Source organism: Passer montanus, unplaced genomic scaffold (genome assembly GCF_014805655.1).
Source record: "Passer montanus isolate IOZ18808 unplaced genomic scaffold, ASM1480565v1 scaffold25, whole genome shotgun sequence".
Taxonomy (NCBI): Eukaryota; Metazoa; Chordata; class Aves; order Passeriformes; family Passeridae; genus Passer; species Passer montanus.
This window is the reverse complement of record NW_024367149.1, coordinates 5,798,085-5,816,479: the sequence shown is the minus strand read 5'-3', so window position 1 is coordinate 5,816,479 and position 18,395 is coordinate 5,798,085. Positions and strand designations below refer to the sequence as shown.

General features: G+C 41.2%; 1 protein-coding gene across 3 annotated transcripts in view; it reads left to right on the top strand.

Moving 5' to 3' along the window:
* Nucleotides 1-18,395, top strand: part of LOC120503178 (cytosolic carboxypeptidase 6) — an 882,397-nt gene that overhangs the window by 461,649 nt on the left and 402,353 nt on the right. For 2 of the 3 annotated variants that reach the window (XM_039711393.1, XM_039711395.1), the window contains exon 6: nucleotides 5,741-5,780. In XM_039711393.1, the coding sequence (XP_039567327.1) occupies nucleotides 5,741-5,780 (40 nt within the window). The remainder of the gene's footprint in view (nucleotides 1-5,740; nucleotides 5,781-18,395) is intronic. The other variant, XM_039711394.1, reaches the window with a different exon arrangement.

Sequence of the window (18,395 nt, the reverse complement as noted above, 5' to 3'; positions counted from 1 at the left end):
AAAGATTATTGCTCAGGATCATGTGGGGTGGGGAGGGAAAGACAGCTTTAAATAATCAAATTATCCATTTTTACAGGATTTGAATTAGTAGTTTTTTTGGTATCATTACTTAAATCAAGAGTTTCTCCTTGCAGGTAGCTCTTGCACTCTGAAGGGAAAGAGGTACAAGTAGTGAAACTTGCATTTGGGGAACTAGGAACTAGGCAGATACTCACTTTTTCCCCAACACCTTCCTTCATCAAAGCCGTCCTTAAAAAATTATCCAGATGTTGATCAACCTGAGTATTTTTTAACCTGTCCAATAGCAGGTGGCAACAAGGAAGGATGGGATACAGCCTTTAACCTCCCCATCCTGCACATTTTCCCTCCAGTACAAACCATAGTGGTGCCTGTGGGCAGTCACATTGTGCCACACTGCACACTTGGGGTCTCTTTGATCCTTTTCTGAACTGCTGGGTTCCTTCATTCCATAATGTGAGAGGACAGATTTCCAAAGCACTGGCATTACAGAGTGTGGCAATCATAAAGGCCACAGAAATGTGAAATGCACCCTTCAGTACATCTCAGCTTTATGTGTGATAAGATACTCTGGTTTCAATTACTCTTGTGTCAACACAGTTTACAGAAAAGAAACACTGGTTTTGAAGTCAAGAAGAAAAGGTGCTATTAGTGACAACTTGTGGCAAAGTTTCCAGGAAAAAAAAATAACATTGTGCAATTCATTTCAATCTTAAACTCTCTGCACAGTAAATTGAAGGTGAGGGACAGACACATGTTCAAAACACACTCAAATTAGGGGGAAGAAATCAATAGCATTGACCAGGCTGGGTAAAAGACATTTTGGAAGACAAAGTCCTTATGAGGTCTCTGAGAGTCAATTCCAGCTTCCTGTGAGGGGGTGGTGGCAGGAGCTGTGAGTGGGAACTGGTTTTGGGTTCACAGCTGCAGCTAAAACTGCCCACAGAGTGAAGACAGTGAAAGGCACAAAGCCAACAGGAGCTTTCTAGAGCTGAAGTTGATCTCAGTTCTGGGCTTAGGAATTTTATATGGAGACTCAGGGCAAGGCAGGAATAGATGGCCTTGCTGTTTAGAAAAACCTCTGCTGGTTCCTGGGATGTGGATGCTGAAGGAGCTTCCAGCAGCATGTGTGGAATAGATCCCTGAGTAGCTGCTGCCAGCTCCATCCCCACTTACCTGCACTGCTGGCTGTAGGGGCCCTGGAGATGATGTGCTGGGACAGAAGGCAGGGATAAGGATATTTTTTGGATCATGGCTGGAGGAAGAGTAGGAAGATGACTTTATAATTGCTTTTTTATCACTCTTTCTGACTATATTGACTTAATACTTGACACAGCTTTGGCTGGCAAGTAAGGCCCAGATACATTCAGAATTAGATACGACGAGGCTCATTCTTACATGAGAAGAAAATCATCGGTTGCTACAGAAACAGCTCCATATCAGTCTCGTGGGGCATCTTTGCATCTGGCTTTTTTTCCCTTCTCTTTTGCTAATCTGTAGATAAGAGTCAAAGCAAGTGCAGCACATCCCACATCTATATAAAAGGTTGGAGGAACTCTGCAGAGAGCAAAGTGTGAAAGAACATCTCATAGATAAGCTAAACTTAAATGAATGAGTTAATTTACACTCCCCCTGCAAATTTTTTCCTAGTTTTGCAACTCTTGCTAAGTTAATTGAGGTGAAAATTAAATGACACCAGTCAGCAAATATTTTAAAGACCTCCAAAACCAAGAAAGAGAAAGGGAGTATTTTAAAAAGGAGTTACTAAGAAATAGGAAAAAATCTGAGGGATTAGTTAGCATCTGTGTCAAGAAAATTGCATCTTGCAATGGAATAATAATCCAGACTCACTTTTAGGCAAGTTGTTTCACTTGATAAATTCAAGAATTAGTTAAAAGTAAGTGTATATTATGGGTGAACAGGGACCATTCTGCACACTGCAGACCAGCTCACCAACAACGTTCTTCAACTGGTTTCCTAAAATGTAATGAATTCTTGATGCTTAGTAGATTAATATTTATTGAGTGAATCAATGCTTAATTTATTAAAAAATTGCCTTCCTTGTATTTTAATATGATTTATTACTCATCAGTGCTTATTGCATTAATTAAGGATTGTGTTAATTTTGTGGAAGTGAACACGATCTGCTGCAGGTTTGCTCCGAGCCCTGGTGCCTCTGGGTAGTGCCAGAGATGGAAACTGCTCCAGGTGGGAAGAGAATGAATCACCAGTGGCCTCTTCCTGCCCTTGGGATCTCAAACAGCCAGCAGAGTGGAAAAGAGGATGCTGCCCCTTAAGGGTAGGACAGGAGTACAGCAGCAGCAGTGATACTGTGGTGATGCAGGGAATATTTCTGTTTGCCTCTTATAAATTATGGCTGATGCTGTGGGAATAATTTCTGTGTCTCTTGTGGAATGCCCTTTTGTCAACGTGGGTGAAATCCAGCCTTAGAGACATGGGAAGCTGTCACCACCTTCCCAACCAGGGACAACACTCATCACATTTCAGTGCTCGGATTGTAAGAAATCCTTGGGACAGTGGGTTGCCTGAAGATTGGGATGGTCCCAAGCATCTCAGCAGGGGCAGGTGTTTGAAAAGTGGAAAATTCCTAAAGGCAGAACAAAAAAAAAGCCAGACATCTTGTGAGCTGAGTCTTTCAAGAAATCTGTCAAAACAGGGAGAGGGTGATCATGCTGGAGGGGGGCCACAGCTGCAATTTGCATCTTTCAGCACTGAAGAAAGAAGCAAATACATAAAGCCCCACAGCCACGATTCTTCTGATGAAATTATTTTATTAATGGGTGTGACATTTGTAATGTCTCTCTCTTTAAATTCAAATACTGCTGTTTTTATAGCTGCTCATAAGTGAGTCTGTCTGGGTTGGTTTTTTTTTTAAATCCATCTAGTTACTAGGCTGCCTGCATCCAGCTGAGCCCTGGACACGGCAGAGCTAGCCCTGAGATCTGAGAGCAGGCAGGAATTTCGGGAAAGTGATTGTGTCCATAATTAGGGCATCTTTGCATGTTTAAATGCACGATTCTGGAATGCATTCTGCTGTTTGCTTCTCTCCGGGGCTGGGGTGAGTGTACACAAACTTCCCTTCAGGAGCTAAATCAGAGAAACCTCTTCAAGGTCCAGTGAAGGTCAGAGCTGAGAATTTTTTCCTCCCTCTGTCACCAGGCAGGCAGGAATCACCGAGCTCCAGCCTGGAGCACTCGGGTGGAGCCAGTGCCAAGAACCTGGTGGCATTTCAAATCCCTTGCAGCAGTTAGGTGTTAGATGCAAAAGATCAATGCTGCTCCACCTGAAGTCAGAGAAATAACTTCAGCCTAAAGTTCAACATATACACAAAGATTTCCTGGATCTGGAATTAATTTGTTTTTTCCAACGTCAGCTTGAAGGCAGTATTCAAAGTGGAAAAAAAGTTACAAACCAAACATATGACTTGTAATAATTTAATTTTATTTCCCATTTGTTTGACCTGTCCTATATGCTTTTGTTTTCCTGACACATCGAGCTAAGCTATTTTGGTTTTTCATTTAATGTTTATTTTTACCCCATTTAACAGACTCAAGTCAGGACTGGGGGCCAGTTGGGCTGCATGCCTTTCTCTCTGTTCCATATCTTTACATTTTCCAACTTTCTTTGATGCAGGATATTTATATTCCACTTTTTTTTTTCCTAGTAGAGAGGCTTTCACGGAGTATAGGCTTCAGATCCACAGTTTCTGCTCTAGCTGTTCATTAGGTATACAGCATTTGGAGTTCCAGTTGTGCTGAGAAATGTAAGCAAAGCTTTTGGCCCAGTGGGGGCTAAGCTCTGGCATTTCACAGCTTTGTACATATGAATCAGGATTAAGGTGCAGGATCTATATAAAATTTAGCTCATTAGGAGATGTTTTGTCTCACAGCTCCCATTGGGAAGGTGGGTCCCGTGCTCACACACAAGACTTCTTACTCTGCTTTGCTGCTCCCAGGAAAGGAGGGGGTTGAGCAGGTGACACAAGGGAGTAGCAGGGTTTTCTGCTTCCTTTTACCCTGGCACACCTGGAAAAAGTTTTGGCATACACTGGACCCAGTATTTTAGACTAAAGTAAATATGTTTGAGCACACTGCTAAGGTTATGCTTAGAATGACTTAGCAGAGTTAAGAGAACAAGGAGTACCTCTGGAAAAAGACAGATAGGAATTTTCTCTCAAGTATATTTTGTGTTGTACCAGATGTAAGGAATTGGAGGCCAAGAAAGTTTCAGAAAATGTGGTTTTTTCAGCCTGACACCCCACTTGGCTTTCCAGCAGGCCAAATTTGCTGCTGTGCCCAATACAGCTCAAGTGTATTCAGTGGATGTCCAATTTGTCCACGCACTTCAGCCAGTGAAGCTTTACCACAGAGAAATGATGGGTTTGGAAAGGAGTTTCATCAGTCATGATTTCCAAGGAAGAGCACTCAGGGTAGGGAATACCAAGTCAATGTTTCCTCCTCAAGGACTTTCAGCTGTCACATAGGGAATACAGTGAGTGCAGTGATGAGAATTAGATTGGAAGATCAATAGGGCTGACAATAAATGAAAGTAACACAGACATTATTGAGCAAATTAGGAGAGAGAAATTAAACTGGACAGTATAATCTTCAATACCTGCTAGACACACTGATGTTGGGCAAAGTTAGGAAGAAGACAGTAAGTTGGAAAGTGCTGTGATGAGGGGGCAGCAGCAGTCTGTCCGTGAGATGGGGAAAGCCCTGCTTGTACAGAAAGTACAGAAAGCTCTCAGCAGAGAGTAAAGAAACAGAGAGTACAGAAAGCTCTCAGCTCACAGAAAAGTGGAAAAAATATGATAATGGTCCAGGAGCACCTGGATTTAAGTGGCAAGCTACAGAGAGACAGTGGTGGAGAGATCACCTGAGACTGGGAACATGGAGTAGGCAACAGGAGCATGGCTACGTGTTACAGGAAAAGGGAACTTCAGATGCACCTCACCATCACAAAGGCTTTGGTGGGATTTTTGCCTTGTTCCAGGCCAAACATTTTCCTAACTTTCTCATAGTAAGGGTTTGTTTACCCTGTGAAGGTTTGAAGCCATTCCAGAAACCAGTCCTCTGTGTAAACTTGATTATTTGCCATAATAACTGCCTGTACTTTGCTGCCTGTACACATATCCAGTGATGATCAAATCTGGCAAGCTTTTGGGATGAGGGATATCCGGTGGCAATGAGATCCATGGGCTGACTGCACTCAGAATGTGAAGAAGCTTTCCTTTTATCAGTCCTGAGTTTGTCTAGATCCTCTTGCATGTCTTTGAAAGGTTCACCCCAAGGCAATATAATTGTGTTTGATCACATACAGGCATTGAGTCAATGATTGATATGAATAAAGAATTCATAGTTGCTTGTCCTGGTTCCATGTCTTCTTCCCCATGGAATCAGAAATCACTTTTATAAATATATCGGTCCATCTGTGCTTCCAGCTATCCATTTCAAGTATATGCTCCAAAAAAGAAATAGTAACACTTTATAAGCACCAATAAAAACACATTAAAAGGACTGAGGAAGGGGTTTTTTCCTCCCTCATAAAGTACATGTGGATCCCTTCCAAAGGAGTTACTGTGAGCCATGTAACTTGTAATTAATCCTGCTGTAAATGTCAGAACACTTACTTTGCAGGTCTAAGCTGACCCACTAAAATTAGTCCCCTTTTAACAATTCCTTTATAATTTGTTTTCCAGCAGAAACGGCGGCTTGACCTCCTGACAATAACCAGCCCTGGTAAGTGAGCTCTGCCTCGCCGCTCTCTTCTCTTTCCTTAAAGAGATGGTTGTCTAAATGTGTTTTTTCCCCAGTCTCTGACATGCAAAATGAAAAACACTGTTCCCCAGAAAATCTTTCACCTAATAACAAGTGACAGCTATATTGTGCTCGGCAAAGCCCCGGGCAGTTATCCGTTCACAGAGCTGCCTCTTCAGACCTTTACTCTATGAATTGGAGTGCTGATATTTCTTTAAGCCTCCTGGGGTTACAGTTAGTGGTTTATCTGCAGGGCAGATGCCCTCAAATTCACAAAGTGTGTTCAAGTATCACAGAAATGCAAGCTTGACTTTCCTTGGTGGAAAACAGGAGCAGTCTGGGGAGTTGGGAGATGGTGGCACTTGACCTGTGTGGGAGGAGACACAAGGTCCAGGCTCAGGGCTGAGAACCCCAAAGTGGGTCAGGAAATATTTAGGTGGAATTAAAATGCCTTAAACTATCTGCTTCATGATGGCTTTTGTCATTTACCTGTCAAGGAGATAACCCAAAATTTGTTCTTATTGGCAAAGTGTGGGGCTGTGGCAAGAGTGAGTTTTGAAGGTCTCAGCACCACGGTGGAAATGCAGGTTGGTTCAGTTGTGCTCCTCTGTGATCTCAGCCCATAAGGCTCAAATTCACAAAGTGTGTTCAAGTATCACAGAAATGTAGGCTTGACTTTCCTTGGTGGCAAATGGGAACAGTCTGGGGAGGCTGGGGGTTTTGGGAGGTTTGTGTGGCTTTTAATTTATTCCTATTTGCCTGGCTCACTTTCCATTAGCTGCTACAGAAGTTTGCTGCCCACCAGCTTCAGATGAAGCCCTGCTCAAATAGTGCCACATTTTGGTTAACTTTGTTCATTTTTCAGATGTGTGCATGAATTATGCTTTCAGGTGGGCTTTAACTGGGACAAATGAATTCTGGCCTTAACTGGTAATAATGTGCTAGCAGAGTGAACAGGTGTTATGGGAAGTGAACAAAATGTGACACACATTTGCTTGGATAACAATTTTGCATCAATAATTGTTCTGACACTCTAAATGTAGATATAATCTGTGACATGGTTTCTCCTTCACTAACCTTGTTAAAATAATAAGAATTAAAATAAGGAGGAGGAACACTGTGTTGGGACAGATGTTTGAGGCTATTGGCAATTGCATCACATTTCTGCATGTTCACTTTTCACGCAGTTTGCAATTATGTTAATGTATGCTCAGGGCACTTGCTGATAAAAGCAACAATACAGTGTGATACAGCTATTGTCACTATTCTAACTGTAACTTCAAGGACAAACATGGCACATTTTTCATTTTCCATATCTTCAGCATTCCCTGTTTCTAGAGGAAAAAGAAAAAAATAAAAGATCTCTGAAGGTCTTAATCATAGCACACACTCAGATCTTAGATAAGGGCACTGAAGTCTACGGGCACTTTCTCAATAAGAAAAAAGAGGATTGGGGACCAGAATGACTTAATGTGAGGCTTTTCTGTAAAACAAACTTATGATACTTTTCTCATAATTTCTGACACAGTGTAAAAGGGTTGATTGAGTTGAGTTTGTGCGTAGTCATGATCAGTAAATAGCTGTAGCTTTGGATCTCTGTTTAATAAAGCAATCTGCTAAATTAACACAGCAATTAGTTACAAGGATCTTCAATAACTGTGTAGGTAGGTATACTGCACTAAAAGTGGGGGAAAAGCTTTCGACAACAAAGAAAATATTTTTTTATACTGTCCTAAGGGGACACATACCTTTTCTGAAATGCAAGTTTTACCTCTTGATATTTAACCAGAATCTACCATAACTGGATACAGAGGGGAAAAAAATAATATTTGTTCATGATTACATAATAAAGTGCCTGTAGTTTTTCCTTCAGTAGAGGCATTTTCAAAAGAAGCTTGGTGCTGGATCAGGCCAAACTTACCAAAGAGCCTAAAGCTGAGATTTTTCAAAAGGGTTGAAAAAGTTAGGCACTCAATTCCTACTAGGATTGGAAAATGTCAGCCTGTGGATTAAAGGGTCTAGTTTCAGCCCTACAAATACAAAAATAAAATAAAATAAATCATAGCCTTGGGGCTTTTATCTGTCTTTGGAGACTGCTACTTTAAAATATTTAATTCTTTGAGTCCTAGTTCTAAGATCTGACATTGACAGTCTGCTTTTACAAAGTCGTGATATCAGTTATGATGGCTGAGATCAGCCATAATCACTGTCAACCCTTAATTTACTGATTCAAATGAGGGGCTGAGCTGTTTAGTTGCACCTGCCAATCCTCTGGGACTTGTTTCTGTTCTCCACCTTGCCGCAGGCAGGCAGCCTTTGCTTTTGGCAGAGGTCACACAGCTTTAGTTTGAGTTGTGAAAGTCCTCTGTGTCCCACAAGGGGTGTTGGCCACCAAAACCCTATTGCTTAATTGTAAGAATAGACAAAGGGCTTCAAAAGAAAAGGTGACCTCTGAGATTTGCACTTCTGTCACAATGAATATCATCTTTCTTTCCTGTGTGTGTGTGTGAAGCTCTTGAACGAGTTTTTCTACCTTTAGTCAAGAATTGATGGTGATGCCTCGCAGATAGTACAACAGCTGTTCTCCATGTGCTACTAAAACAATTTCCAAAAACTGGCCAGCCAATTAATGAGATTAATAGCAAGGTAAAATAAGGCCATTAATGTAAGTTAAGTGTTGTTGAGACTCAGGTGGCAAAACATCTTCTGTCACAATGAATATCATCTTTCTTTCCTGTGTGTGTGTGTGAAGCTCTTGAACGAGTTTTTCTACCTTTAGTCAAGAATTGATGGTGATGCCTCGCAGATAGTACAACAGCTGTTCTCCATGTGCTACTAAAACAATTTCCAAAAACTGGCCAGCCAATTAATGAGATTAATTGCAAGGTAAAATAAGGCCTTTAATATAAGTTGTGTTGTTGAGACTCAGGTGGCAAAACACTTAAAGAGAGTTTGTGGAATCATGGAAACCTTAATGTTATCTCATGGCAGTCACACTGTTCCCCATGGCCATGGCTGTTGCATGATGCCCCAGAAATCACCCCCAGATGGGTCAGAATTTGTGCCTTTCTTGTTCTCTGAACCTCACCCCTGCCTGTGCTGAACCCACACTGAGAGTGACCCAATGCTGCCCCTTGCCCTGCTCCACACGGCTTCCAACCCCCAAGCAATGTGTGCTGGCTTCCTGAAACCTGCCTGAACAGGTTCTGGGTATAAAAGCACATCTGTATGTTAAACTGAACAGGTATAGACCATTAATCTATACCCTGGACTGAGAGAAGTCTGGGCAAAAGTGAAAAAAATGAAAGAAACAGGAATACAGATGGCTGGAGCTGCAGCTCCAACTACGCCGTTTGCATGCAACATGCAGAGCTCACCTCTTCCAGCACCCTAATAAAGCAGGTATGGAAAGCTCCACACTGTGCCCCAAACTGGAGGAAGTCTTTGCTTTCCTGTGGATCTCCAGAAACAGCCAGACACAAATGATGCATAAGCTGGGAGCAAGCCAGACTCCCTCGTGCTCAAATATATTCCTTTGAAGTAACTGACACCCCTGTAAAATGTGGAGGGGAGTTCACCGCTCTGCCTTGCTGCTGAGTAGCTGGAGGAATGTTAAGTTAAATTTATCAATGCTCTCACCACACTCCTTTCTTCTTGCCCCTTGACATGTGAGGTACAATTAGAGTGCTGCTGTACAGTTCAGGGTGCCCGAGTCAGAGCTGGTGTGCGCAGTGGGGTGGGGGAAGGATGTTAAAAATTCATTAGGAGCTGGCAGGGACATGCTGGCAGGGAGTGGGACATAATGAGATTTAAGTTTTGGTAATTTAAATTTTCTTTAAACCCAGATTTACCTTTGAATTGGATCCAAAACATTTCTTTAACACTATTCTAGTTGTCTTTGAGGTTTAGGACCAAAGCTTGAGGTAGTTTAATTTGGCCTTGTTGCACAAAGGAGATGAGGATCTGCCCTTCATTTCTCTGTGATCATGTTCTAGTAGCACTTTGAACATGCACATGCAATCACATCACATTTTGTGGTAACCACTCAATAGCTGCAAATAGGATACCCCTGTTTCCATAGCTTTTCCATGGAGACACAGCTTTTTGCATCTCCTGTGTTTATGATAATAACACAGCTTTCCAATTTCTCTTCTCAGTAAGGTAAGTTCCTCTCCCACTGAAGTATTTTTTAATTATTGATACCATAAATGGAAGTGTGTTGGAAACTATTGGCTTTGAAAATAGCTAACATGTGATATTATCCAAGAACCATCAGGAAAATTCTTTTGAAATTCTCTTTGATTCAGCCATCCTCAGGGCTTTATCCTTCTCTACCAGTCTCTCTACTGCCAATTTAAAATAACATTCTCTTGAAATCAGTGCAATGTCAGGAGAAATTCATCAGCACCGTAGGTGCATGTTTCCCAGATGTATATAAACCTACTACATTTGGCAGCAGTAAATTGATTGCATTTAAAAAACCTGGGGTAGTTGAATATTCCGTAGTGTCCAGCTTGGCTACAGCACAGAATATAAAGTATTTTTTTTAAGTTTCTTTCAGCTCTGTTTTAGATGAAAAAACGTAAGTGCTGACTCCGTAATTCCCAGTTTTTGATTTACTCATATTGTCCTAATGTGTAAACAACATCAGAGCTTTACAGGCAGGGACAGAGTAAAATAATCCTAATCTCCATTGAGATTTGATCAGAAATGTTAATGGTTTGTATGTGCTTCCTCCTAATATTCAAGATCTTACACATTCAGACAGGGAAAAAAGCTTGATTTTAAAAGTATTTATCAGTCTGATCTATGTGGTGAAATATTCTCCCCCCTTTAATATCATCAGTGCTGCATGCTCTAAAAATGTCTCCATTTCATTAATTTGTGATATACTGCTACCCTGAATTCTTTTAAGGTGGCTTTAGCTTCTGCCATACATATTTTACTGCTTTAAATTATAGATATAGGACTGTTGCCTAGTTAATTTCCTCTGGTTAGGAAAATATATTTCTGCTCTCCTGGCATTGCATAAAGTGATATGTGGGATTTGCTATATTTTTTAGCTGATTAAGTTTTGCATTTCTACATATTACTGTTTATGAGACCTCAAGTAAAAGTGCGTAAAGGAAGGAGAAGTTTTATAGTATATTTCAAAGTTTCATTTAACTATAAATTTCACCACTAAGCCCTGCTACAAGACTTTTCCATTACCTTCCTGGATAGTCTGGCTATCAACTTCTTTCTAATTGAAGCATGAAAATAATATGAACTCAAAGTCATGAAGCTATAAGACAGGTATTAGTAAAAATGATACCAACTAATAAAATGTGACAGAAAGTTGTTTGCTGCTAAAACTCGGGGACATTTTTTTTTTTTTGCAAGTCCTTATTAATTAATAGCACATTGATTTTGGTCTAAGTATGTGTCAAATGATGGCACTGAGGATTTTAAACAGCCTAACATAACAACTGCTCATGTTTGTTGGTGAAGCTTCACATGCTCTTTTACTTGCAAAGCTGGTGGAGAAAAGAAATTACTTATAATTCCAGTAATAATTGAGTCTTTTAATGCTCAGTGAATTATTTCCCATATCACTGGTTATTAATCCACCCATTTGCCCACAATAATATGAGATAACTGGGGGAGTCAGAATCTCACTGCTCAGCAAGGCAATAGACCCCAAATGGTTTGTCTGAACCCAGAGTACAAGAATTTCCCTACCATAAAAATAAAAATGCTAGAATCTCTGCTCAAAGTGAAATTCTTGTGTTGTCTGTCTTAGCTGAACCATAAAGCTACAGGAAGAAGTTTGTTCCAGACTTGATGAAACTTTAGCAAGATAATTGTACTAACACAGAGCAGAAGGAAGACATGGACTCTTTCTTCTTTTTTTTTTTGTGCCATTAGGTTGGCTTCAGCTGTCCTAAGGCTAATTAGGAAATTTTACTATATCCAATTTCTCATCTTTACAGTATCTGAAGAGCTGTAAGAATTTCCATTTGCTGTGATAAGTAGAAATAATATTGTTGCTTGTAATTACTCTTTCATGCAGATCAGTACCTTCCTAATTCTCAGTTACACCTCTGCATTTGCCAGAATAATAATTGCAGAGATGCCTCCTACTCCAGGGTCTCTTCCCTTCCCTAACACCATGTCCCAAGAGAATAAATCCTCCCTGATCTTTCTGCCTGTCCCCTGACCTATTTCCACCTGTGTCACCAAACATCACCCACGTCCATCTCCAATATCCCAGTTTTGAGTTCTACTGAAATGACACTTTTTTGATTCTATAATGAAACCAGAACTTTATCCGCATTTGGTTGTAGAATGTTTACTTTCAGTAAGGCTGTTTCATCCCCACCTTTGCATTTAAAAAAGTGACCTTTTTTTGGATACATGTAGAAGAAGTGATATTTGCTAAGTCAAAATAAGACTGCAGAGAAGATATTGTAAAGGCTAATCCATTACTTTTGAAGAAAAATATCAAGCTTTACCACAATTCCTTATTATTATTCTGGGTCACCATGGTGTTTCCATGCACCTTGGCATGTCCCTTTAATTGGTTCCTTACATGGGAAGGTCCAGCACAGTTGCATTGAAAGCTGACATTTCTAACTAACTGACCTTTTCAGGCCCAGTGACACTCCTATAATGATTATCCTCTAGCATTGTTTGGACACAATACCACATACTTCACAGCACATAAAGAATATGTTCTTTGAGAACTATTCAAAATGCCCAATCTCAAGTTAGCAAAATGAGAAAATTGGGTGCAAACATTCATCAGAGTGTTATTGTGCAGGTATCGATTTGAATGCCCTTTCATTTCTCTGGGAAAAAGTGTTGTATTATAGAGCTCTAAATTAACTTCTGTTCTGTTTTTTTCCCCCAGTAAGTATAAAAAGGTCAAATTCATTCATAAGGCTGAATAGATTTGCAGGATATAAGCAATAAGATAGCAATCAACCTTCAAATAACCTTTAAAGAGACAGTATCTTTTCTTATGAACAGTAATTGATCTGCTCATTAAGTCACTGGGTACTCTTTGGGGCTCACCTGGGCAAATATGTGTAAGACCAGTGACGAAAGGATGTCAGCTACAGCAAAACAGGAACAAATCCTCATGTGGAAATCTAAATATTTTACAGGTTTTGAGGGGTGTAAAGCTGATGAGAGGATTGGTATTGCAAGATGAATTCCTTGACTTTGCTGTTATAAGGGTGAGTGGGAAAGATGTAGAAAAGACCTCAAAGTGTGAATTTGGTATTTGTGAGGATGACAACTAGAGCGTGTTCATGCCTACCTGAAACCTGGATACATCTTCAGCTTGCCTTTTGGGTTTAGTGGCCAGTGTGGGAGGGTGACCACTGCCTCTGGCCAGTCCATGTATAGGGGGTGCACATATAGGGGCCTGTGCTACACCTGGGATAGGGCCAGGCATTGTTCCTGTGTTAAATTCAGTCAGGTTGTCAAATGAAGGCTTTCCATGCACCATGAGGGCTTTGGGGATGTGTGTGGGGGTTGAACATCTCTGCCTGCATGGACATAAAGCCCATGTCCAGGCTGTTGCAGCACTGAGTCCCTGGGTTCTGCCTCCTGTCACCTCCAGCCCTGGGCTGTGGCTCTGCAGCTCCTCCTGTGCAAGCAGGAGCTGCTGAAGGACTGCTGGGAATCTCTTCAAGGGATCAGTGTCTAGGCAAAGACTAGCTCAAAGTGCCAGGATTGCCAATTTAAGATAACAATCAGAAGATTAGTGTCCTGACCATGTCCATATTTCATTTCTGCATGTAAATCCACGCTATGTTTTTAGTATTATTTTTATGAATTGCACATAGGCTGTGGACTATCTGTGCATAATTGATTACTGTGAGTTGTCTTGGTTCTTATCTTTGATCAGAATTTTCAGATTCAGCAAGTATCCCAGGTGGCAAGGCTTTTTATGCTGTAAATGTTTGCACATAATACTTTCTGTTTTACTTCACAATGTGCAGAATGAGCATCTCACTCATTTAGAGGGACTGAAAATCAGCAAGTCTGTGCACAGGTGTATTGTGATCCTCTTCTTGTGTAAGATCAGGGAAAACTTAAAATAGAAACTTTTTTTTCTCATAAACCCCTTATTTCTTCAGTATCAGATGGAAAGGATGGAAAAGTTATTCCTTTTTAATGAAATTTTAATTCGCAAGGTCACCTGTCACTCTTCACTTAGGCACATTTCTTCTCGCTGAGTGACCTGAACAAGACTAAGTAGAAATTATTGTATTAAACATCTAGAAGGCAGCAGAGGATTATACTGACACTACAAAATAGAACACAGTGCAGAAATGCATGAGCCAGAAGAGCCCTGAACAGCAGAGCTGTGCTGCAGCCTCACCAGTGTGGGGACAGCTGCCTCCAAGCCCTGTTACTTGGGTGTTGTGCCAGAGACAGAGAAGCCCCAAGTCCTTTTTTCACTGGCTTTAGGGTGCTGTTATTCCAGTGCAGTTGAATTGCATCTGGGCCTGAATCTTAGCTTGTGTCTTTTTTTTTTTTTTTTAACCTAGCCAGGCACATGCAGCAACTGTGCTTCATTTCTATTTTAGCAGCATCCATGTACCCCAGTCCACAAGGGTGTCTTCCTGCTGGATGCAGTGACAACAAGCTGCTCCTAAATAATTGGCAACTTAAGTAGAAAAAGATCAGGGCAGCGGATGGGAAACATAGAAAGAGAATGTCAAAAATAAAATGTTATTTTCATAGAACTCTATCTTTTTCCTCCAATCTCTGATGTAACAGAAAATGGCAGAAACAGTGGTGATTATACAGCAACAGTAAGTGGGACTGAGGAAGAGGGGAGCAGGAACTGCACAAAGCACTTTTCCTAAGCTCATTTGTTTCTAAGGATTGCCAGTGGGCTCATTTTTTTTTTGTATGCAGAACATTTCTGTTAAAGCAGTCAGCCAAGGTCACAGGGAAACCCACAAGAAAGGATAACCCAGAGCCCTTATTATTATTTTGAGCTTGTAACAAAGGAATTTTTCGTAGAGATTTGAATGGGGAAGGTGTGCTGGTTCTGTGAATTCAGATGTAAGTGCAGCATAAGCCATGGTGGAAAAGAGACTTGTTCATCACACAGCTCAGTGCAGTTGTGGAGGGAGTCATTTGAGCTGCTGCTAAATGAGATAACGTGAGGACTGTTAGGCAGTAGCAGCACTGCAGTGTCCTTAAGAAGCAGTTAAAGGAAGGTGAAATACTGTTTGAGCACCACGTTGCACAAGACCCTGCTGTGAGTGCCAGGACACAGAGTGCTGCCAAGGGAGCCAGGCAGAGGAGGGGAAGGGGCACAAGGCAGCACAAACCAGAGTCACATGTCTGGACCATATGAATCAAAATGAAAATAACTGTTTTCCAAATACCTAGGAGATAGCAGGAGATTGTGTTATTCATGATGCTTTATTTTATTACCTGTCCTGCTGCACAGCTGCATCCCTTGTCCTTATCCTCTGGGGTCTACTGGAAGGAGGAAGGAAGGAAGGATTATCTGTAGAGACTCTGATTTTTCTGCCTGTCCTCCAGGGAGCCTCACAGCAATGCAAAATTCTGTTGTGCTGCTGCCTATCCCCTGTGCTGAACCCACCTTCTTTCCAGGGACTGTGAGGGTGTAGGACCTGTGGCTGGATGCAAAAGGAACCCTCACTTAGACCTGCTGCACGTTTGCTTTGGGATCTGATCCTGAGCACTTAAATTGCAGCTGACTTGGACCAAACCCCTAATTCTTGGCAAAGGTTGGACAAATCCAACAGCGAGAGTGACTTCACGCTGATCCCGAGCTGAGCCTCCTCGCTTTGGGAGCTGGGTTTGAGTTTTGTTACCCAAGCACTCAAATACCTTTCTGTGGACTGGGAAACTTTCCTAAATGGCTCATTTGGGCTCTGGGCTGGATCAGCAGCAGCACAGCCAAGCAAGGCATTCCCATCTCTGGGGGACACCTCTGCCAGGGCGCTGGTGCTCACACCGGCTGTGTGGCCACTTGTGGCATCCCAAAAAATGCCTCTGGAATCACCCATAGCAGAGCTGGCAGGCAGCAGTGCTGCTGCTCATAAATACAAACCCTGGAGGTGCCAGGCTGCCCTGGGAGGGAGCTCTCCCTGCAGCCTGGCCGTGGAGCTCAGGAATTAACTGCGGGGTATTGCTCTCCTAAGGCTTCGTGTTATAGTTCTGTTTTCTTCACCTTCAACCCCACAATGGATTATGGCCATACTTTCTCCTATAACTAAATGCTCTTCTGTCCTTTGACAAAACAGATTTGTGTCTTTTCATAGCTTTCTGTAGAGGGCTAATAATACATGGGAAAGCTTTACTGCCCACAGGAGACTTTGCCTGGCCGTAATAATAAGAAATGCTGTTGAAAAGTCATGATCAATGTTAATTCAGTTATTTTTCATTTTCTCTTTTTTTATAATGAAATCTTCTACTTTATGCATTTTATCCAGTGCTACCCTATGAATTGCTAGTTGGAGAGAGGGGTCATTGGTTATAAAAATGAGTTCTTGCTGTTTGTCCTCATGCGAAAATAACAGCAATATTTTGAAATGATGAATTTAAGGGAGGAAAAGAAACGGTGGAATCTTGGATGTACAAAAGATGTAAATATTGTTTTCCAGGTCTTATGGTTCCCCGATGCCTCCTCTAATTGCATAGCTAACCCTGAGTTTATTAAGTTATTTTCCAGAGTCAAACTCATTTGTAAACATGTCAGAATAAAAACTAAATTTAAAAAACAAAACCTTTGGATTAGAATTCTGAAGTGATAAACAAACTAATTTAGAATGTATTTGCATGTAATTTACATGTGCCAAAATAGGATTGCATGTGGTTTGTAAATACAGTTCTTGAATCTATTTAACATTACAGAATAGCACAGAAGAAATTAATAGTAACTAAAAAAAAAAGGTTAAAATAATAAAAAGATGGCTTCAAATGGCCCATGTTTGAATGTGATTCAATGTGCAGAAACTGGTGAGGAGAGATAAGCACGCAGGGAAAACTGTAAATTCTAGCAGCAACATCTGTAGCAGTTAGAATACCATGTTTTATAGCAATTCCTTACCTCCCCCCATGGACATTACTATGGCACACAGCATATTTATTATTCACTTTCTGCAAGAGATGTTTGCTTAGCACAGCCTTAAAGATAAAGTCTGCTTCCTTTCTTTTAATGTTCACTCACTCAAAGACGATGTGAGCTTCCATTTGAAGCCTCTGGGCCAGTTTGACCTGTAGGCTTTGGCTCAAGATAACAATTTGTAATTATCTGGGTTATTGCAGTGGTGCCAAAGGATCCATCATCAGGTAAATCCTTTGCTGGGCACAGTCCCCATCTGGAAAAGAGCTGAATCCTTCATATTTTTCCACCCGAAATACATCATAGAACCACAGAATGGCTTGCACGGGAAGGGATGATAAAAATCATCATGTTCCACACCCTGCCATGGACAGGGAGGATTTCCCTCCCCTAAATCAGGTTCCTCAGGGCCCCACATATGTCAGCAGTCAGGGTGCAGCACATGGTACCACCCCATCTCTGCCTGCCTGTTTCCAGAATATGCAGGCTAGAGGGAAATGTCACCTGTGGAGACCTGGGGCAGAGGGAGTGGCAGCAGCCTGGAGACTCAGCAGGTCTGGCTTTGGCTCCTTCGCCTCTGCTCCTGCTGTCAGTGCTGAAATGTGTCTTAGTCTGGGGCTTGGGATTAAAGCAGCTGTGCTTGGAAGGAAGAGGAAATGCTCTCTGGATAGAAAGGGATTGAGTAAATGCAAATGTAAGCACCGAGTTTAATAGCACCGGACCGCATTGCTGGAGTTATGGGGAAAGAATGCTTTATTTACTACAACAAATATATGTAATGCATGTTTTCAGGCTTGTCTTCAAATGCCATGGAATAACCCTTCCCATACTGACAGCACAGCAGCCTGGAGCTCAAAGTGGCAGCAAAGTGGTCCTGCAATCTTTGCTGTAAGAGGGTCTGCAAAGCTGGTCAGTGTTCAATCCTACTTTTTTCCAGACTTTGCTGAGAATAAGTAGAAATGTAAGGATTTCTCCTCTGAATCCTGTGATATTTTTTTTCCCACTGAATTAATTTATTTTATTTAATTTTTAGACAAAGGGAAGGCGAGGAAGAAAAAAAGAGTTGGGAGAAGCAGACTTTATGGGATAGGAGGCAGAGCTTTGTGGTGTATTTGTTATTCAGCATTTTGTTTGAGCACCATGAAAAAATATTATCAAGGAGGACCAGATGTCAGGAACCTTTCCATACATTTTTCAGTTCATAATAGTTCTATTTCAATGTGCAGATAAATGTTGCTAAATATTTTCTTGTACTTCTTATCATTTCATCTCTGGAAGAAATTAATTGTAGCTTGAAGAAAAGGGTTTATTTCCCACTTGGCTGTGAGCCATTTTGTATATCTGCTTTAAATGTTAATTATTAATTAGGATATAATCTATTTAAATCTATTTAGCTGTCCATTTCTTCCAAAGAAGGCAGCTGGATGAAACAAGAAACATGCATCATTATAGGGATGATAAATTAGGCTCTTATCCCAGGAGAAGACAGTTCC